Source organism: Mus musculus, chromosome 9 (assembly GCF_000001635.26).
Source record: "Mus musculus strain C57BL/6J chromosome 9, GRCm38.p6 C57BL/6J".
Lineage (NCBI taxonomy): Eukaryota > Metazoa > Chordata > Mammalia > Rodentia > Muridae > Mus > Mus musculus.
Genome location: NC_000075.6, coordinates 43,204,910 through 43,220,392, shown reverse-complemented (window position 1 = coordinate 43,220,392; position 15,483 = coordinate 43,204,910). Strand labels below are relative to the sequence as shown.

Genomic DNA, 15,483 nt, shown 5'->3' with positions numbered 1-15,483 from the left:
CCAACGTGTGCTACTTGAGATCCTGTCTTAAAACAACAGGGGCTGGAGAGATTGGTCAGCCATTAAGAGTCCTTGCTGCTCTTCCAGCAGAGCGCCCATTTTGGGAGGCTCACAATTCCAGTTTCAGGGGATCCAATGCCCTCTTCTGGCCCCAAGGGTTCCCACATACACTGCAGAAAAATAAATAAAAATAAAAATCAATCTCTGGAAAGCATAACACAACAAACAAAACAGAAAAAGACGTCAGGAATGTTTTAAACTAGGGTTTTAAGCGAGGCATGGTGGCACGTGCCTTTAATCATGGTTCGTGAGAGGCAGAAGGAGAAGGATCAGGACTTCAAGGCTAGCTTGGGCTACATAGCAAGTCTGAGGCCAACCTGGGCTCTGTGAGACTCTGACTCAACAAACAATAAAAAAAAGTTCCAGTTGGGTGTGGTGACACACATCTATAATCTCAGTATTCAGGAGGTTAAGGCAGGGGGATTGCTGAGAGTTCCAGGTCAGCCATAGCAAGACTGTCTCAAAAACAAACAATAAGTAAAATGAATGTTTCAAGACCTGGAGTGTTTTTCTCAACTTCCTGGCTGGAGAGCTCCAAGCTTGCCTGCTCCCTACACTGATGGAGCTCCGAAGGCTGTCTGTCCAGGCTTCTCTGCCTAGGGCCCCTTGCTGGGCATCAGAGGTGGGGTAAAATGTAAAGCTCCCTTAGAGTTGGGGGTTGACCTTACCTGATTCTGATATTCCAGGGTCTGAGTCACAGACCACAATGGTGAATTCCACCCAGCCTTATCCCTGCCTCTGCCACGGTGCCCCGAGCTCCACCACAGCAGTCAGTGGGATGAGTGGTGCCAAGTCATCACCGTAACTCAGAGCCCTTTAGGTAGCTACAGGTGGTCAGCGATGGCAGGTCAGCTCTGGCAGAGAAGGCTTTGCTTACTGTCTGCCTTAGTCACTGTTGTATTGCTGTGAAGAGACACCATGACCACAGCAACTCTTATACTAAAGAAGGCATTTAATTGGGGACTTGCTTAGAGTTTCATGATCATCATGGCAGGAAGCAGAAAGGCATGGTGCTTGAGCCAGAGCTGAGAGCTTTATACATCCTGATCCGCAGGCTGCAGGCAGAGGGAGACACTGGCTCTAGTGTGTCAAAGCCCACCTTCAGCAACACGCCTCCTCCAATGAGGCCACACTTCCTAATCCTTCCAACAGTCAGCCAACTGGAAACCAAGAAATCAAATATATGAGCCTATGGGGGTCAACTTTATTCAAACCACCACACTGTCTTAGAGGTCGGGTGAAAGCCCCTTCGAGAGGCCATTTTATCAGTAGTCATTCCTCTGTGACACTTCAAGGTTTACAAAGTACCTTTCTAACCAGGTGTGGAGGCTCAGGCCTATGGTCATAACCCTTCAAGACCCAGTCCAAATAATTGAGAGTTTGAAGCTAGCCTAATCTACATAGCAAGATATAGTCTTATAAAACAAAACATTAACGAAGGTGTCTCCGTGTCAAATATTCCACTGGATCTTTGTGGGGATCAGGTAACATTTTATAGAGTTACAACTCTCATGTAAAATTGAGTGGCCTGCTGCAGTGGTTTGAATGGGAATGGCTCCCACAGATTCATTTGCTTGAATGTTTACTCATAGGGAGTGGCACTATTAGAAGGTATGGCCTTGTTGGAGGAAGTACATCACTCTGTAGGTAGGCTTTGAGGTCTTATATGTTTAAGCTACACCCAGTATTGCATGAAGTCTCCATCTGCTGCCTGTGGATCAAGATATAGAACTCTCGGCTCCTTCTCCAGCACCATGTCTGCCTGCTTGCCGCCATGCTTCCTGCCATGATGATTATGGCTGTTTGAATATGCTTGGCCCATAGAAAGTGGCACTATTAGAAAGTGTGGCCTTGTTAGAGTAAGTGTGGCCTTATTGGAAGAAGTGTGTCACTATGGGGATAGGCTTTGAGGTCCTATGCTCAAGTCTCCTCCTGGCTATCTGTGGAAAATAGTTCTCTCCTGGCTGAGATGTAGAACTCTCAGCTCCTTCTCCAGGACCATGTCTGCTGCACGCTGACTGCCATGCTTCCTGCCATGATGATAATGGACTGAACCTCTGAAACTGTAAGTCAGCCCCAATTAAATGTTGTCCTCAATAAGAGTTGCCTTGGAGCCGGGTGTGGTGGCTCACGCCTTTAATCCCAGCACTTGGGAGGCAGAGGCAGGTAGATTTCTGAGTTTAAGGCTAGCCTGGTCTACAAAGTGAGTTCCAGGACGCCAGGGCTATACAGAGAAACCCTGTCTCAAAAAACAAAAAACAAAAAACAACAACAAAAAAAAAAACCAACAACAACAAAAAGAGTTGCCTTGGTCATGATGTCTCTTTACAGCAATAAATGCCAAATGAAGACAGAAGTTGGTAGTTGGTAGCAGGAGTGGGATATTGCTGTGATAGGCCTGACCAGATTTTTGTTTGGAGAAATGTGGATTTGGAAAGCAGTGGAATGCTTTGAATGGAGCTCGATGGGCCATCCTAATAGGAATATGGAAGACATTGGTGCTGAGAGTGTGTGAACTGTGGTAACCTGGCTCAAGAGGTTTCAAAGGAGAGGACTTTTAATATGTTGCCTGGATATAACTTTTATGATGTTTTATTGAAGAATTTGGCTGCTTTTTGCCCTTTTCTTGGGAAGCTGCCTGGGGCTAAGGTAAAGATATTCAGATTGGTTGCACTGATGAGGGAAATATCAAAAAACCTAGTATAGACTCTGCCCTATGGTTCACTTTTTTTTTTTAACACTTAAGCAGGCTTTGATGAAAGCCATACATGAGATTACTCCTGCATCTTCTCAATCATTTCTTCCTTATATTTGCCCTTCTCCTTTCCTACCTGTCAGGACGTGGCTTTCCTCTCCAGGATCTTCTTATGGCCCGTGTCCAGCTTTAGCCTGGTGATGCCCACCTTGCTGGGGTAGATGCCCACATGGACAGTTATGCCATTAGCTTTCTCTCACTGACTTGTTCAATATAGATGACATATTTCTTCCTGTACACTTGGACCACTTTGCCAATCTGCTGGCCTTTGTAGTGTCCTCGAACAACCTGAACTTCATCATCCTTTTGAATGGGCATAGACGGAACATTATACTTCTCTCTCAGTTCTTTGGAAAGAGGGGAGGACATGATCTTCCTCCAAATGTGGGAAGGTGCATTGAAATGCCGTTTGCTGGTCTTGCTTCGGTCAGAAGTCATAAAGGGATTGAATTTCATTTTGGTGGCTTCGATCCAGCAATGGCCTCAAAAGGAAAGAGTCTGTGGTTCACTCTCATGAAGAGCATTTTGATCAAGTGAAGCAATCTTAGAAAGGAAAAAATGCAAAATGTATGGTTCAAGTATTAGAAGGGCACCAGGAAGTGCATTGGAGTTAAATCCTGTATTCAAGGATATTAAATGGAATTAAGGGAGTGGTGACCTTGGGGCAAGATCCCACTGAGTTAAGCTTATTGTTTATGCATTTGCAGTTGAGCAAGGAATAGTAATATCATGTTATTATTACCTGGTTATTGTTTTCATTTGAACTTTTAATCTGGAATGAGATGAAGAGTACACCTGGGATCCAGGTCTTGAAGCGTAGTGGCCATACTCATAAAGATCTTGGGAAAAGGTAAAGAAAGGCTCAGGTGCAGGCATGATGGTACACACCTTTAATCCTAGGACTCAAGAGTCACAGGCTTGTAGATCTAAGTTCAAGGTGAGTCTACAGAGCAAGTTCCTGGACAGCCAATCTTAAGCAATGAAGGAGTTGGAAAACAGAAAGCTGGTGATGGTGCAATAGAACAGGGGGGCCATGTTCCAGCCCCAGCAAGCAGCAGAACTCGGTAACTTTAGCTATGTAGCTCAGGCTTTAGAGACAAGACTAAAAGGGATTACTGAAACAACTGATGATGGTTAACTGGAGCTAAGAAATTAGCAGTGATTAAGAAGAGACCAGCATCTCTGAGGTGAAATCTTCTGAGAAGTGTTTTCTGGGAGCACAAAAAAGCTGTGTTCCAGAGATAGCCGTCATGCTGGAAGCCAGATTTGCTAATCTGTAAGAATCACCCAGGTGGTACTGGTTTTGAAGGCATGAAGGAGTCATGGAGAACAGCTGAAGCTTGGCACTGTGAAAGGCCAGGAAAGGCCATTGTTGAAGGTGCAGCCTCAACAGTTGATGGCGAAGGGCTGAATGGGTCATGCAAAGAACTTGAGGCTGGCACCAAGAAGGAAGACTATGAGAAGCTATTGGTGAAGTCTAGTTGCAGTGGAAGACCCCAGTGTATTGGAGATGCCAGTACCATGGGAGGACCACCAAGAACAGCAGCAGTAGAGTGGAGTCAGCCAGAGCCTAGAGTGCCACAGAAGAAAGAACTGGGAAAATGTCCCAAGCCCTTTGGAGGAGCCCAGAAGATCATGTGTGGGTCCCAGACATTGGAACAAGATGCTGTAAAGTTGAAGTTACCTTGGATCCTCCCCTCTCAAGATGTTAGAGATGTGAGAGCCATGGTAACCTGCCAGGAAAGCAGCAAACAACTGTCTAGCTTTGGTCCAGTATTTCCTTGGCATGATGCTTTGAAATGCTAATGTATACCCTGTGATGTTGGAACTCTGTGATCTGCTTTTTGCTTTTGCTTTTCGGTTACATGATTAAGCGATTGCATGGATCTCAGAAAAGACTTTTGAACTTTGGGCTTTTAAACATTGTTGAGACTGTGATAGACTATGGGGATCTCTGAAACTGTAAGCCAGCCCCAATTAAAGATGTTTTTCTTTATAAGAGTTGCCATGTTCATGGTGTCTCTTCACAGCAATTGAACCCTAAGACACCTGCCCAAGGCCAGTGACTAGTGGGAACACAGCTGAGGCACCATGGGGTCACACACCTGTAATCCCAGCAGTAATTACACACCTCTAATCTACTTGTAAAACTAGAGGCAGGAAGATAAGATGTTCAAGACTAACTTTTGTCTCAATAACTAAAGCTTTACTAAGTGCCAAGGATGGTGGTACGTGCCATAATCTCAGCATTTGGAAGGCTGAGGCATCCTGGGTCATCCTGGGCTACAAAGTGACTTCCAGGATAGCCCGGACTACAGAGTGAGAGTGACAACTTGTCTCAAAACAAACCAAAGGTGCAGCTGTGATCTTAGCTGTGATCAGAGGCTGCATTGTGAGTTCCAGTCTGGTCCTGTCTCAGAAAGGAGAAAGGAAGGGACAAGAGGAACCAAAGCAGAGCCTGGCACGGTGGCTTTCACCTGTAATACCAACCCTTGGGAGGCTGAGGAAAAATCACAAATTTGAGGTCGCCTCATGGAGATACTCCCCCAATATCCATCTATCACAACTCACAAGCCCTCTTCTTCCCTCTTTTGGACACCCCTAAAATGTACCTCACATCCAACCCCTTCTTTCCCACTCCCACCCCACCCTCCCCACTCATGGCCCATCAGATCCTAGCTGCTTGGCTCCAGCTGGGCAGCTGGATTGCTCTCAGTCCCTCTTACAAGCCAGACTGGAGATCATAAGGACCAAGTGGTAAGGAAGTGTTTGGGCCTTAGGCAAGGGGATTGCGGTGGATGCTCCCACGTACCCTCTCACCCATTTCCCCACATTGCCAGGGCTCTGCAGAGAGGCAGAAGCCCTAAGATAAATATACTCAGAAGAAGAGAGACCCCTAAGGAATTAGCAAATCTGTAAGTCCTGGAGGGGTGACGACGCTGCAGAAGATAGGCTACGATGTGCCAGGCAGCCAGAGGACCCTACTCTCAGGCAGAAGCTCTCTCTATCTAGGTCACCATCCTTCTTTAACAGTCTCTCGTGGGCCTTCACTGGATTGGATGAGGCCTGCTCCCATCTTAAGCACAATTGCCTTAAAGACCATAAATGTATTTTGTATAACATCCTAGTCTGATGTCTGACCAAAGAGCTGGGCTCCAGAATGCACCCAAACCCCACCATGCCTGCTATCTCTTGGTGTTACCATAAAGCCACTGCTGGAGTACAGTCAGTCAGCCTTACCTAGACAGAGGAGGTGCCTGGCTGGCTTCACTGATGGTCCAGCTGACTGCAGCCCAGCCTAACCTGAGCGTTCCTGGGGTGGCAACTTTGGAGTAGGGAGAGAGCTCATAAGAAGTCTGTCCCATAATCCCAGCACTCGAGAGTCTAAGGCAGGGGGGTTGCTTTGCATTTGAAGCTAACCTGGGCTACCTACTGAGTTGTGGTTCAGCCTTGGCTACTGTCTAAAATACAAGTTTGGCGTGGTGGTGTACACCTTTAATTCTACCATTCAGGAAGCAGAAGTAGATGGTCCTTTGTGAGTTCAAGGCCAGCGTGGTCTACACAGAGAGTCCCAAGACAGTCAGGAATACATTGAGAGATCCTGTCATAAGCAAACTAACTAACTAACGAAAACAAAATAAACAAAAACAAAATCAATCAATCAATCAAAAGACAAAAAATAAATGTGCGAGCTTGCTGAAGCAGTAGGAGATGTAGGGCTGGGTGGCAAAAACCAATGCATCTTTGCAGTTTTCAGTTTTTCTTTTAGGAGGGAAAGAGTTGAATAGTTTCAGGGCTAAAAGGCTAATGGGTAGGAAAGGGAAGTGAAGATAAAGAGAAGGGGAGACCTGCCCACACGGGGAGGCTTCCAAGGAATTGGGGAGGGGTTGGGATCCAGAGGATGGGGAGGAAAAAATAAAAAGTATATTTTTCCCAGTGCAGGAAAGGTAGGTGTGGGGCTGGGCCACGGTGGTGGTGCAAGCCATTAATCCCAGAACTTTGACGGTAAAGACAGTTTGAGGACAGCCAGGTCTACAGAGGAAGTTCCAGGATAGTCAAGGCAACACAGAGAAACATTGTCTCAAAAAATCTTTAAGAGAGAGAGAGAGAAGAGGCAGGCGGATTTCTGAGTTTGAGGCCAGCCTGGTCTACAAAGAGAATTCTTCCAGGACAGCCAGGGCTACACAGAGAACACAGAGAAACCCTGTCTCAAAAAAATGAGAGAGAAAGAGAGAGAGAGAGAGAGGAGAGAGAGAGAGTGGAACTGGGGGCTTCTGTTTCCTATAAGAAGAGAGGGAAGGCAGCAGGAACGGAATGTCTGTCTTTCTCTCCCTGCCTTTTAAGGCCTGATATGTGATATGCAGCAGAAGCCAGAGCCAGACAATGAAAGATACCATGACACTCCTGGAAAACAATGGTCAGTCTTGCTGCTGAGCCTAGGTTCTGGTGTGGCTCGGTGGCTCGTGACCCACTACACAGTCTTGTCAGCTGGAAGCTCATGAGGTCTGGTACAGGTCTCCATGGGGTTCCTGCCATGTGACCCTGTGTCTCCACCCACTCTGTCTTCCTCCCGTGGTGGTGGCTGTGGCCATCCTCCAAGGTCCCCAGGTGGGATTGTCAACAGAATTAACTGGGCTTGCCTTTTGTGACACTGTGGTTTATTTACAGCAGGTCTAAGGGAACCCTGACCAGGGGCAAACAGGTCACTGGTGGGCCAGGCTGAAGAAGCAGTATGGGCAAAGGCTGTTTAAGCCCTAGGGTCTGGGTAGAGTAAAAGCTAACATCAGATGTGTGACATTGCAGCAGCGAGGAGCTGGGGCTACAGGCCCTGACTCTATATGTGTCCTGCCCTCATTGGCCATGGACACTTACATTGGCTGAAGCCTGAGGATAAAGTGGGCAGGTGCTATGCACCCAGGAACCAGCCTTCTGGGGCCTTCAAAGAACAAGGAGGGTGGAGGGGAACATCCAACTCAATTGATCCTGGGGTCTTTGTGCTACTGAGAATAAACTCTAGAAGCTTCCTCGGAAGCCTTCCCGTGTGGGCAGGTCTCTCCCTCTCTTTACCTCCACTTCTCTTTCCTCACAAAGGACCACCTGCCTCTGCTTCCAGACTTATTTTTTAGACAGGGTCTTGCCCTGTAGCCAAGGTTGAGCCACAACTCAGTAGATAGCCCAGGTGTCTTAGTTAGGGTTTTACTGCTGTGAACAGACACCCCGACCAAGGCAGTTCCTATAAGGACATTTAATTGGGGTTGGCTTACAGGTTCAGAAGTTCAGTCCAGTATTGTCAAGGCGGGAGCATGGCAGCATCCAGGCAGGCGTGGGAGGTCTACATCTTCATCGGCCAGCCTCTATGAGAAGGTTGACTTCTAGGCAGCTAGGAATTGGGTCTTAAAGCCCACTCCCACGGTGACACACCTACTCTAAAGCCACACCTCCTAATAGTGCTATTTCCTGGGCCAAGCATATACAAACCATCGCACCAGCTTAGCTTCAACTCCAAAGCAATTCTCAAGTTCTGGAGTTACTTACCAGACTTTTTACCAGAACTCTCTCCGCCCCAGAAATGCTCCCATTGGTCTGAGCTGTAGTCATCTGGGCCATCAGAGAAGCCATCTAAGTATCTCCTCTGTCCAGGCGAGGCTGATTGACTGTCCCCCAGCAGGGCTGCTGCTGTCACCCTGCTCCCTCGAAACTTTGTCTCCTGCCCCACTGTGTGTGGCTCATGGCTCCCTACCTTTCATGGCTGTCTATTCCTCAGCCAGTTCTTCTCGAGGTCTACCACCAGATTCCAGCAGGGTACACCCCCTCCCCACTGGAGCCTCATGACAAACCTACAACTTCCCTGTTAGGATCTCCACCATAAGAAGAAGGACTCATCTGTTCATGATCTATAAGCTTTCAGACACTGAGAGCTTGCAGAGGAGAAGGACGATACCTGTGACATCTCTAGTTCCTAAGCCAGCAGGTAGCTGTGGTGGCTACTTGATATGGCTATGGCCTCTAATTCCACTGAGTTCAGGGTAATTGCAGCACCTTTGAAGGCAGTGGGAAGAGACACCTCCCAAAGCCCAGAGCTTCTTCACTGTTTTGATAAACCTGAGATCCACAGAGAGGTCCAGTACTTAATGGGAATCAAAGACTTGAAGACCACACTGCATCAATATCTCGGTTTGTCTGGAACTCAGGTCCTGACCTGTGGTTGCCCTGTCCACAGAAGGGTTCTGGGATTTTATAGGCAAAGGTTACACTCAAAACTTCCACAAGAGGGCACGCTAAGCCTAGGCTTGCCCTGAGAGTATAAGTGGTCTTGGTCTTCAAGAGCCAAGAAAGGACTGGCTGACCTGGAGCAGGGCACAAGGTCAAAAAGCTGATTTGGGAAGAAAACAAAAAATCTTGCGTTGCTATTTTTAAATTAAGGACTTTTTTTAAATCGACTATTCTAAGCCATCGAAGACAAAATGAGCTATGAGTTTCAGTGATGACGGTGAGGGCTGGATGCAGCAGGAAGTTGGGGAGCAGGCTCAGAGAGTGGCATAGGACAGTCAGCATTGGGGACATCAGCACAGAGCACAGCACTGTGTGTCCCGTGTCCTTTCCTTTCCACTCCCCAGATGCAGCTGCTTTTATCCTGGTTCCCAAGACACCTCTGGCTCTGTCACCCTGGCGCTGTCCTGCTCTGTCTTCTGCAATATGCCTCTTGGCAGTGATGCCATCCGATTTAGTCAGAGGTGTTATTCAAAACAGACTCGGGAGTCCTCCTTCGCCTCTACCTTCCTTCCTTCCTTCTGTTTCTCTTTGAGGTGGGGGAGCTGAACTTGGACTCAATGGCTTTTATGAACTTAAGACAGAGAGAGAGGACACCCTCCCCGCCCCCATCCCCCATTCCACAGCACCATGCACGGGGCCCTGCAGCCCATCTGGCAGAGGGAAAGAGCTAGAAGGGACTTGTTGCTTGGTGGCCTTCCAGGACGCTTTGCTCTCCACCCTTCTCCCAGCCCTGACAACTCAATCCAGCTGACAAGACAGGAAGCGGGAGTGCTCTGCAGGCCAGCTGCCAAGAAGGCCACTTTTCCCTCTGGGGAGAAAACCAGGCTGGAGACGGCCACCCCCAGCCCACCCCCTCGCAGGAGTCTCAGAACACTTCCAGCGCAGGCATTGGACGAAGCTAGACTCCAGACTTCGGCCTTGAAGCAAGAGAAGCTGATCGAGTACAAATGGAGCTCGGGGGAAGCTTCGGCTGCTCGGAGAGCTGCAGGGGAGGAGGGGTCAGAGGTCACACCACAAGGACCCAGGGAGGGGTCAGAGTGATCAAGGCTTCACAACCGAGTCATTCAACTTGGGCTACTCTCTGAATGAATCCTCCAGCTCTACAAAGAGAGTAGAGCGAGGGAGGTGAGGCAATTTGCATTTTATTTACATTTATTTGCATGTAACTCTTTTGATGTCCGAAGGCATTGAAATCTGCCCTTCCTTCTTTCTCCCTTTTTTTTTTCTCTGCCCCCTTTAAACCTCCAGGCTGCCTCCTATCTCACTCTTTTGTCTGGTTTCTCTCTTGCTAACTGAGGCAGGAGGATTAAACCTAAGGAACTGTGTTCACCAAGCTAGCTCTTCTGGCTCCAGACAGCATCTTTTCTCTTCACTCATCCCTCTCTCTCTCTGTCTCTCTCTCTGTCTCTCTCTCTCTCTCTCACTCACACACACACATACACTCACTCTCACTCTCTCTCTCTCTCTCTCTCTCTCTCTCTCTCTCTCACACACACACACACACAGAGAGAGAGAGAGAGAGAGAGAGAGAGAGAGAGAGAGAGAGAGATGCCAGTGCCAGACTGGATTTAAACCCTAACTTCATCATCTCCTGACTGTCTTAATCTCCCTTGGTTTCCCCATCTATAAGTGGGGGCTAATGACTTTACTTTTCTTTCTTTTTTTTAAAAAGATTTATTTATTTATTTTTGTGTATATGAGTACACTGTACATGAACCATCATATACCTTCGGAAGAGCAGTCAGTGCTCTTAACCACTGAGCCATCTCTCCAGCCTGTGACTTTACTTTTCAACTAAATAAATGAGTGTTAAAGTAAAGCAAAAAACAAAACAAAACAAAAACAAACAAACAACCCAAAGATGCCCTATGGGGCTTAGAGAGATCACTTGGTGGAGAAATGCTTACTTTGCAAGCAAGAGGACCCGAATTCCGTCCCTTGGGTGGGGTGGCCTGCACCTGCATTGGGGCCAGCCTATCCTACTGGGTGTGTTCCAGGGCAAAAATAGGCCCTGTCTCTAGATAGAAGGGGGCTAGTACTTGATGAATGACCCTTGAGGTTGCTCTGTGCTCCCCCACACTGCCCCACCCCACCCCCGTCCCCATCCAGGTACACCCAAACCCAAAGATGTTGTATTGTTAGTATGGAGCACCATTCTCCATACTAGTGGAGCACGTACTCCTAATGGATGAATGAAGAGATGAACAATAGCTAAGACAATATTTGCCAACCTCTCCCCTCCTCCAGATCCCATCCCACCCCAGCCCCAGTCTTTGGAACCCTTAAGCTTTGCTTCCAACTGTGAACTCCCAAGATTCTGTCTCTCTCAGTGCTTTCCTCCCTGAAAAGTCTACACCCTTGCCTACACACACCCCAACCCCAGAGTCCTAGGTAGTTAGCTCTTGGACATAAATATATAAACTTCTCTGGCTTCTAGAATACTGAGGCTCAGAGAGAAAACAGGGAGATTCCATGTGGAGAAAACTGCACCAGGCCCTAAAGTGCTCAGAGGACCAGACTCTGAGTGCACAAGGCCATGCAAATGTATGCAAATAGAGATACGGAAATCACAGATGGGTTCTGCAGAATTGGTGCAGGCATTTTTCTGGGAGGGTGGCCTGTGAGCCCAGCTGTAGATCAGACACTGAGCCCAGGGAAAGAGCCCAGCAAGGAAAATAGGATATGTGGAATGAAGGGACAGGCTGAGAATATCCCAAAAGTGGGACTCCCAGAGCCACATGTACCTCCCAAAGCCCTTACCTGATCTCCAGAAGAAAGGAAAAGAAAGTCCCTTCCTTCTTGCCAGGAGGGGCAAGTGGGTATGACTGGGCCAGGCAGTTTGCCCAGCCCTAAAGACTCACTTAGGCTGTCCCTGCTCCTCCACTTGGCACTTAAACTTTCTGAGGTCTGCTGTGCCCACTATCGTTCCAGGACCTGAGGGCAACAGAAGGAAACATCAAGTCAGTGAAAGAAAAGGGGGTCCGGGTGGGGGAGTGAGCTAAGAAGAGCCCACATAACCCTCCACATAGGCTGCAGAGTTCCAATCATGTCCTGCACCGTGCATGCAGGATGCTCGCTCGGAGTTCAATCCCCAGTACTAAGGGGAAAATAGAGAGGATATAGGTGGGCCTCTCCATTTCCCCAGCACCAGATCAGTTCCAGCTTCAAAAAAAGAGGGCATTTAAATGGTTCACTAGAGCAAAGAGAGTAGTGCTGTGAACACAGAGGAGATTCTGTTCTTGGTGTTTATGGGCTGTGTTGTGTGGCAAGTTAAACTCCCTAAGCCCCAGTGTTCCCATCTGTGAAATAGACACCATGCTACTATTACAGGGGTTGTTTGGTTGTTTGTGTACTGAGTTGTTTGTTCATTTGTTTTTTTTTAAAGATTTATTTATTTATTATATGTAAGTACACTGTAGCTGTCCTCAGATACTCCAAGAGGGCATTAGATTTCATTACGGATGGTTGTGAGCCACCATGTGGTTGCTGGGATTTGAACTCGGGACCTTTGGAAGAGCAGTTGGCACTCTTAGCCACTGAGCCATCTCACCAGCCCCTGTTCATTTGTTTTTTGAGACAGGGTTTCTCTGTATAACCCTGGCTGTCCTGGAACTCACTTTGTAGACCAGGCTGGCCTCGAACTCAGAAATCCACCTGCCTCTGCCTCCCAAGTGCTGGGATTAAAGGCATGTGCCACCACCGCCTGCCTAAATATTTATTTGTTTGTTTGTTTGTTTGTTTGTTTATTATGTGAGTACGCTCTCTTCAGGCACACCAGAAGAGGTTGTCAGATCCCATCACAGATGGTTGTGAGCCACCATGTGGTTGCTGGGTATTGAACTCAGGACCTCTAGAAGAGCAGTCAGTGCTCTTAACCACTGAGCCATCTCTTCAGCCCCTACAGGGTTTATTTAATGTGCATTACATTTTGGAGAATGTCTTAGACTCTATAAGGGGACCCTGTCTCAAAATTGGAACCGACTGGGAATACAGCTTTGGAGTTGCTTAACATGCATAAGCATCTTGATTCTGAACTTACAGCACTTCAGTAATAATAATAACAATAACAATAATAATAATATTAAAGACACCCTTAAAGTTTTTCAGCACCATGCTAAGTCCAGAGCGGAAGCACAGTAAGCTTGGGGTATTATGAATGGAAATCTCAGGAGAAAAGTATACTTTAAAAAAAAGATTTATTTATTTATTATATGTAAGTACACTGTAGCTGTCTTCAGACACTCCAGAAGAGGGAGTCAGATCTCATTACAGATGGTTGTGAGCCACCATGTGCTTGCTGGGATTTGAACTCAGGACCTTTGGAAGAGCAGTCAGTGCTCTTAATTGCTGAGCCATCTCTCCAGCTCCTTCCTTCCTTCCTTCCTTCCTTCCTTCCTTCCTTCCTTCCTTCCTTCCTTCCTTCCTTCCTTCCTTTCTTTCTTTCTTTCTTTCTTTCTTTCTTTCTTTCTTTCTCTTTCTTCCTTTTAAGGCTGAAAAGCCCAAGACCATCCTCGGAAATGACTTGGGCTGGGGCTGGGGGTGGAAGGTTAATGGGGATCGTATCTGGAAAGGAGATGAAAAGGGAAGCTCTGCCCTCCTGTCAGCACACGGCTTTCTGAGCTGGCTGGATGTGTTCCTCTGAGGCACAGAGTCACTCGCTGGCCCCTGAAGAGTGGGAGATTTTTGCCCTTGCAGGCTCCATCTCTGGCAAATTGCAGAGTTTGGATAAGTCACTCCAGTCCCTGAAAAGTGAACTCCATCACAACTGCTGACATTGGCGAATATTCTCCACACCCTTCTCCCTCATAACTTGGGACCAGAGGTGATTGATGGTGGGAACCGGCAGGAAAGGGACAGCCGTGTCTCTCTGGAAAGAGCCCTGGAAAGAGTCAGAAGAAGCTGCTGCAAGTGACAAGGGTAAACCACAGGAAATCAGCCCGGTTTAGTCACCTGCTTAGCTCTCATAGATAGCAGTTATTAACCACAGGCCCCGTTGTATAGATGAGTAAAATGGGGTCAGAGAGGTGAACAGCCTGACCCAAGCCACGGCGGTGGTAAGCGGTTGGAAGGCAAGACCATTCGCAGCAACCCCTTGTCTTCTCCAAACACTCGCAGGTTCTGAGCAGCACTGCTTACTCTTCTGGAGCCCAACTAGGCAGAAGCCTGGGGTTCCCCGAAAGAGCAAAACTGCCCCAGGAGTAGGAGCCGCTGAGGGCGTGATGGGGAAGGACTGCCAGGCGGGGTCTCGACGGACAGGTGTTCCTCAGGGTCGGGACCCGCCCCGGCAGCACCTTGACACCCCTCTCCCGGCCCCCAGTTCCACGTATGCAAATCCCTGTTTTGCATGGGCCCGGGACCAAGCGCGGGGGCCCTGCCAGGGGGCGTGGCCGAGGCCCCCGCCCCGCGCCGCGTGCTCACCTGGGGAGTGTGCTAAGCCTGTCCGCGGAGTCCTGCCGGGGCCGGAGCAGCGGAGTGTGCGACCGAGGTGGCAGCCGCTCCTGTAGGGGCTGCAGCTGCGGCGGCAGAGGGCGGGAGGAGGGAGACCCTGGCTTCCCCGGGGGCCAGGCTGGGGCAGCAGCGAGGGACCTGGGGGGGCGCAGGCTTTGGCCCCGCCTGGGGCAGGATGGTGAATCTGGAGCCCATGCACACAGGTAAGGGGAAGAGGGAGTGAGCTCCGACAGGTGTCACTGCGCGTGGGAAGGGACCAAGGACAGGGACACCATTGCACCACGCGAGGGGCTGGGGGGTGGGGGTGGCGTTAACTCCTCGGCGGCCAGGAGAGGGCGATGCGGATAGCGGGTCCTTCCGGGCTGGCGTGGATAGGTAGGTATGGGGAGAGGGGTTAAAAGGAGCAACTTTGAAATATGAAATCTTGGAGAACAATGGAGAGAGGCATGAAGTTCCTGAAGCCCCAGATCTGGGGAGTTAGTGCGTGGGACTTGGGTGTGCTGAAGCACTGGAGTCCCAGGAGGTTGCAGGAGTTGGGTGGTTCAATCACTCAGCTAGGGTGTGGACCTGGGAGTGCATACGTGTATCCACATGCTGCGTGTTTGGTGTCCGGGCACCTGTGTGAAATGCAGGCAAAGTGGGCATGGGGGGTGCCTAGGGGAAGTGGGTAGGGTGGAGCAAATCCAAAGGCGCACCTGGGGCAGATGCCATGCCACGGGATCGTTCATTGATTAGGGCTTGTGCAAGCATGTGTTTGTGTGTATGTGTGTCATGAGTGTCTGTCTGTCCCCCTTGTGTGTTGGGAGGATGGGTGGAGTAAGCGCCAAAGAACCTGATGAGACTTGGACCACACGTGTTCCGGTTGTGTTGGAGGTGTGTCCACTCATTATCCATTGGTCATCTATGTTATGGGCTCAATGCATAATGGGTCTATATGCCAGAGGGGA

The 15,483-nt window shown here is 48.8% G+C and overlaps 1 protein-coding gene and 1 pseudogene across 1 annotated transcript in view; one reads left to right on the top strand and one right to left on the bottom strand.

The window, feature by feature from the left end:
• Rpl26-ps6 (ribosomal protein L26, pseudogene 6) lies at positions 2,800-3,312 on the bottom strand (annotated as a pseudogene).
• Positions 14,638-15,483, top strand: part of Pou2f3 (POU domain, class 2, transcription factor 3) — an 81,829-nt gene continuing 80,983 nt past the window's right edge. Inside the window, exon 1 of the mRNA NM_011139.2 lies at positions 14,638-14,739. Coding sequence (NP_035269.2) covers positions 14,712-14,739 — 28 coding nt within the window. The 5' untranslated portion in view covers positions 14,638-14,711. The remainder of the gene's footprint in view (positions 14,740-15,483) is intronic.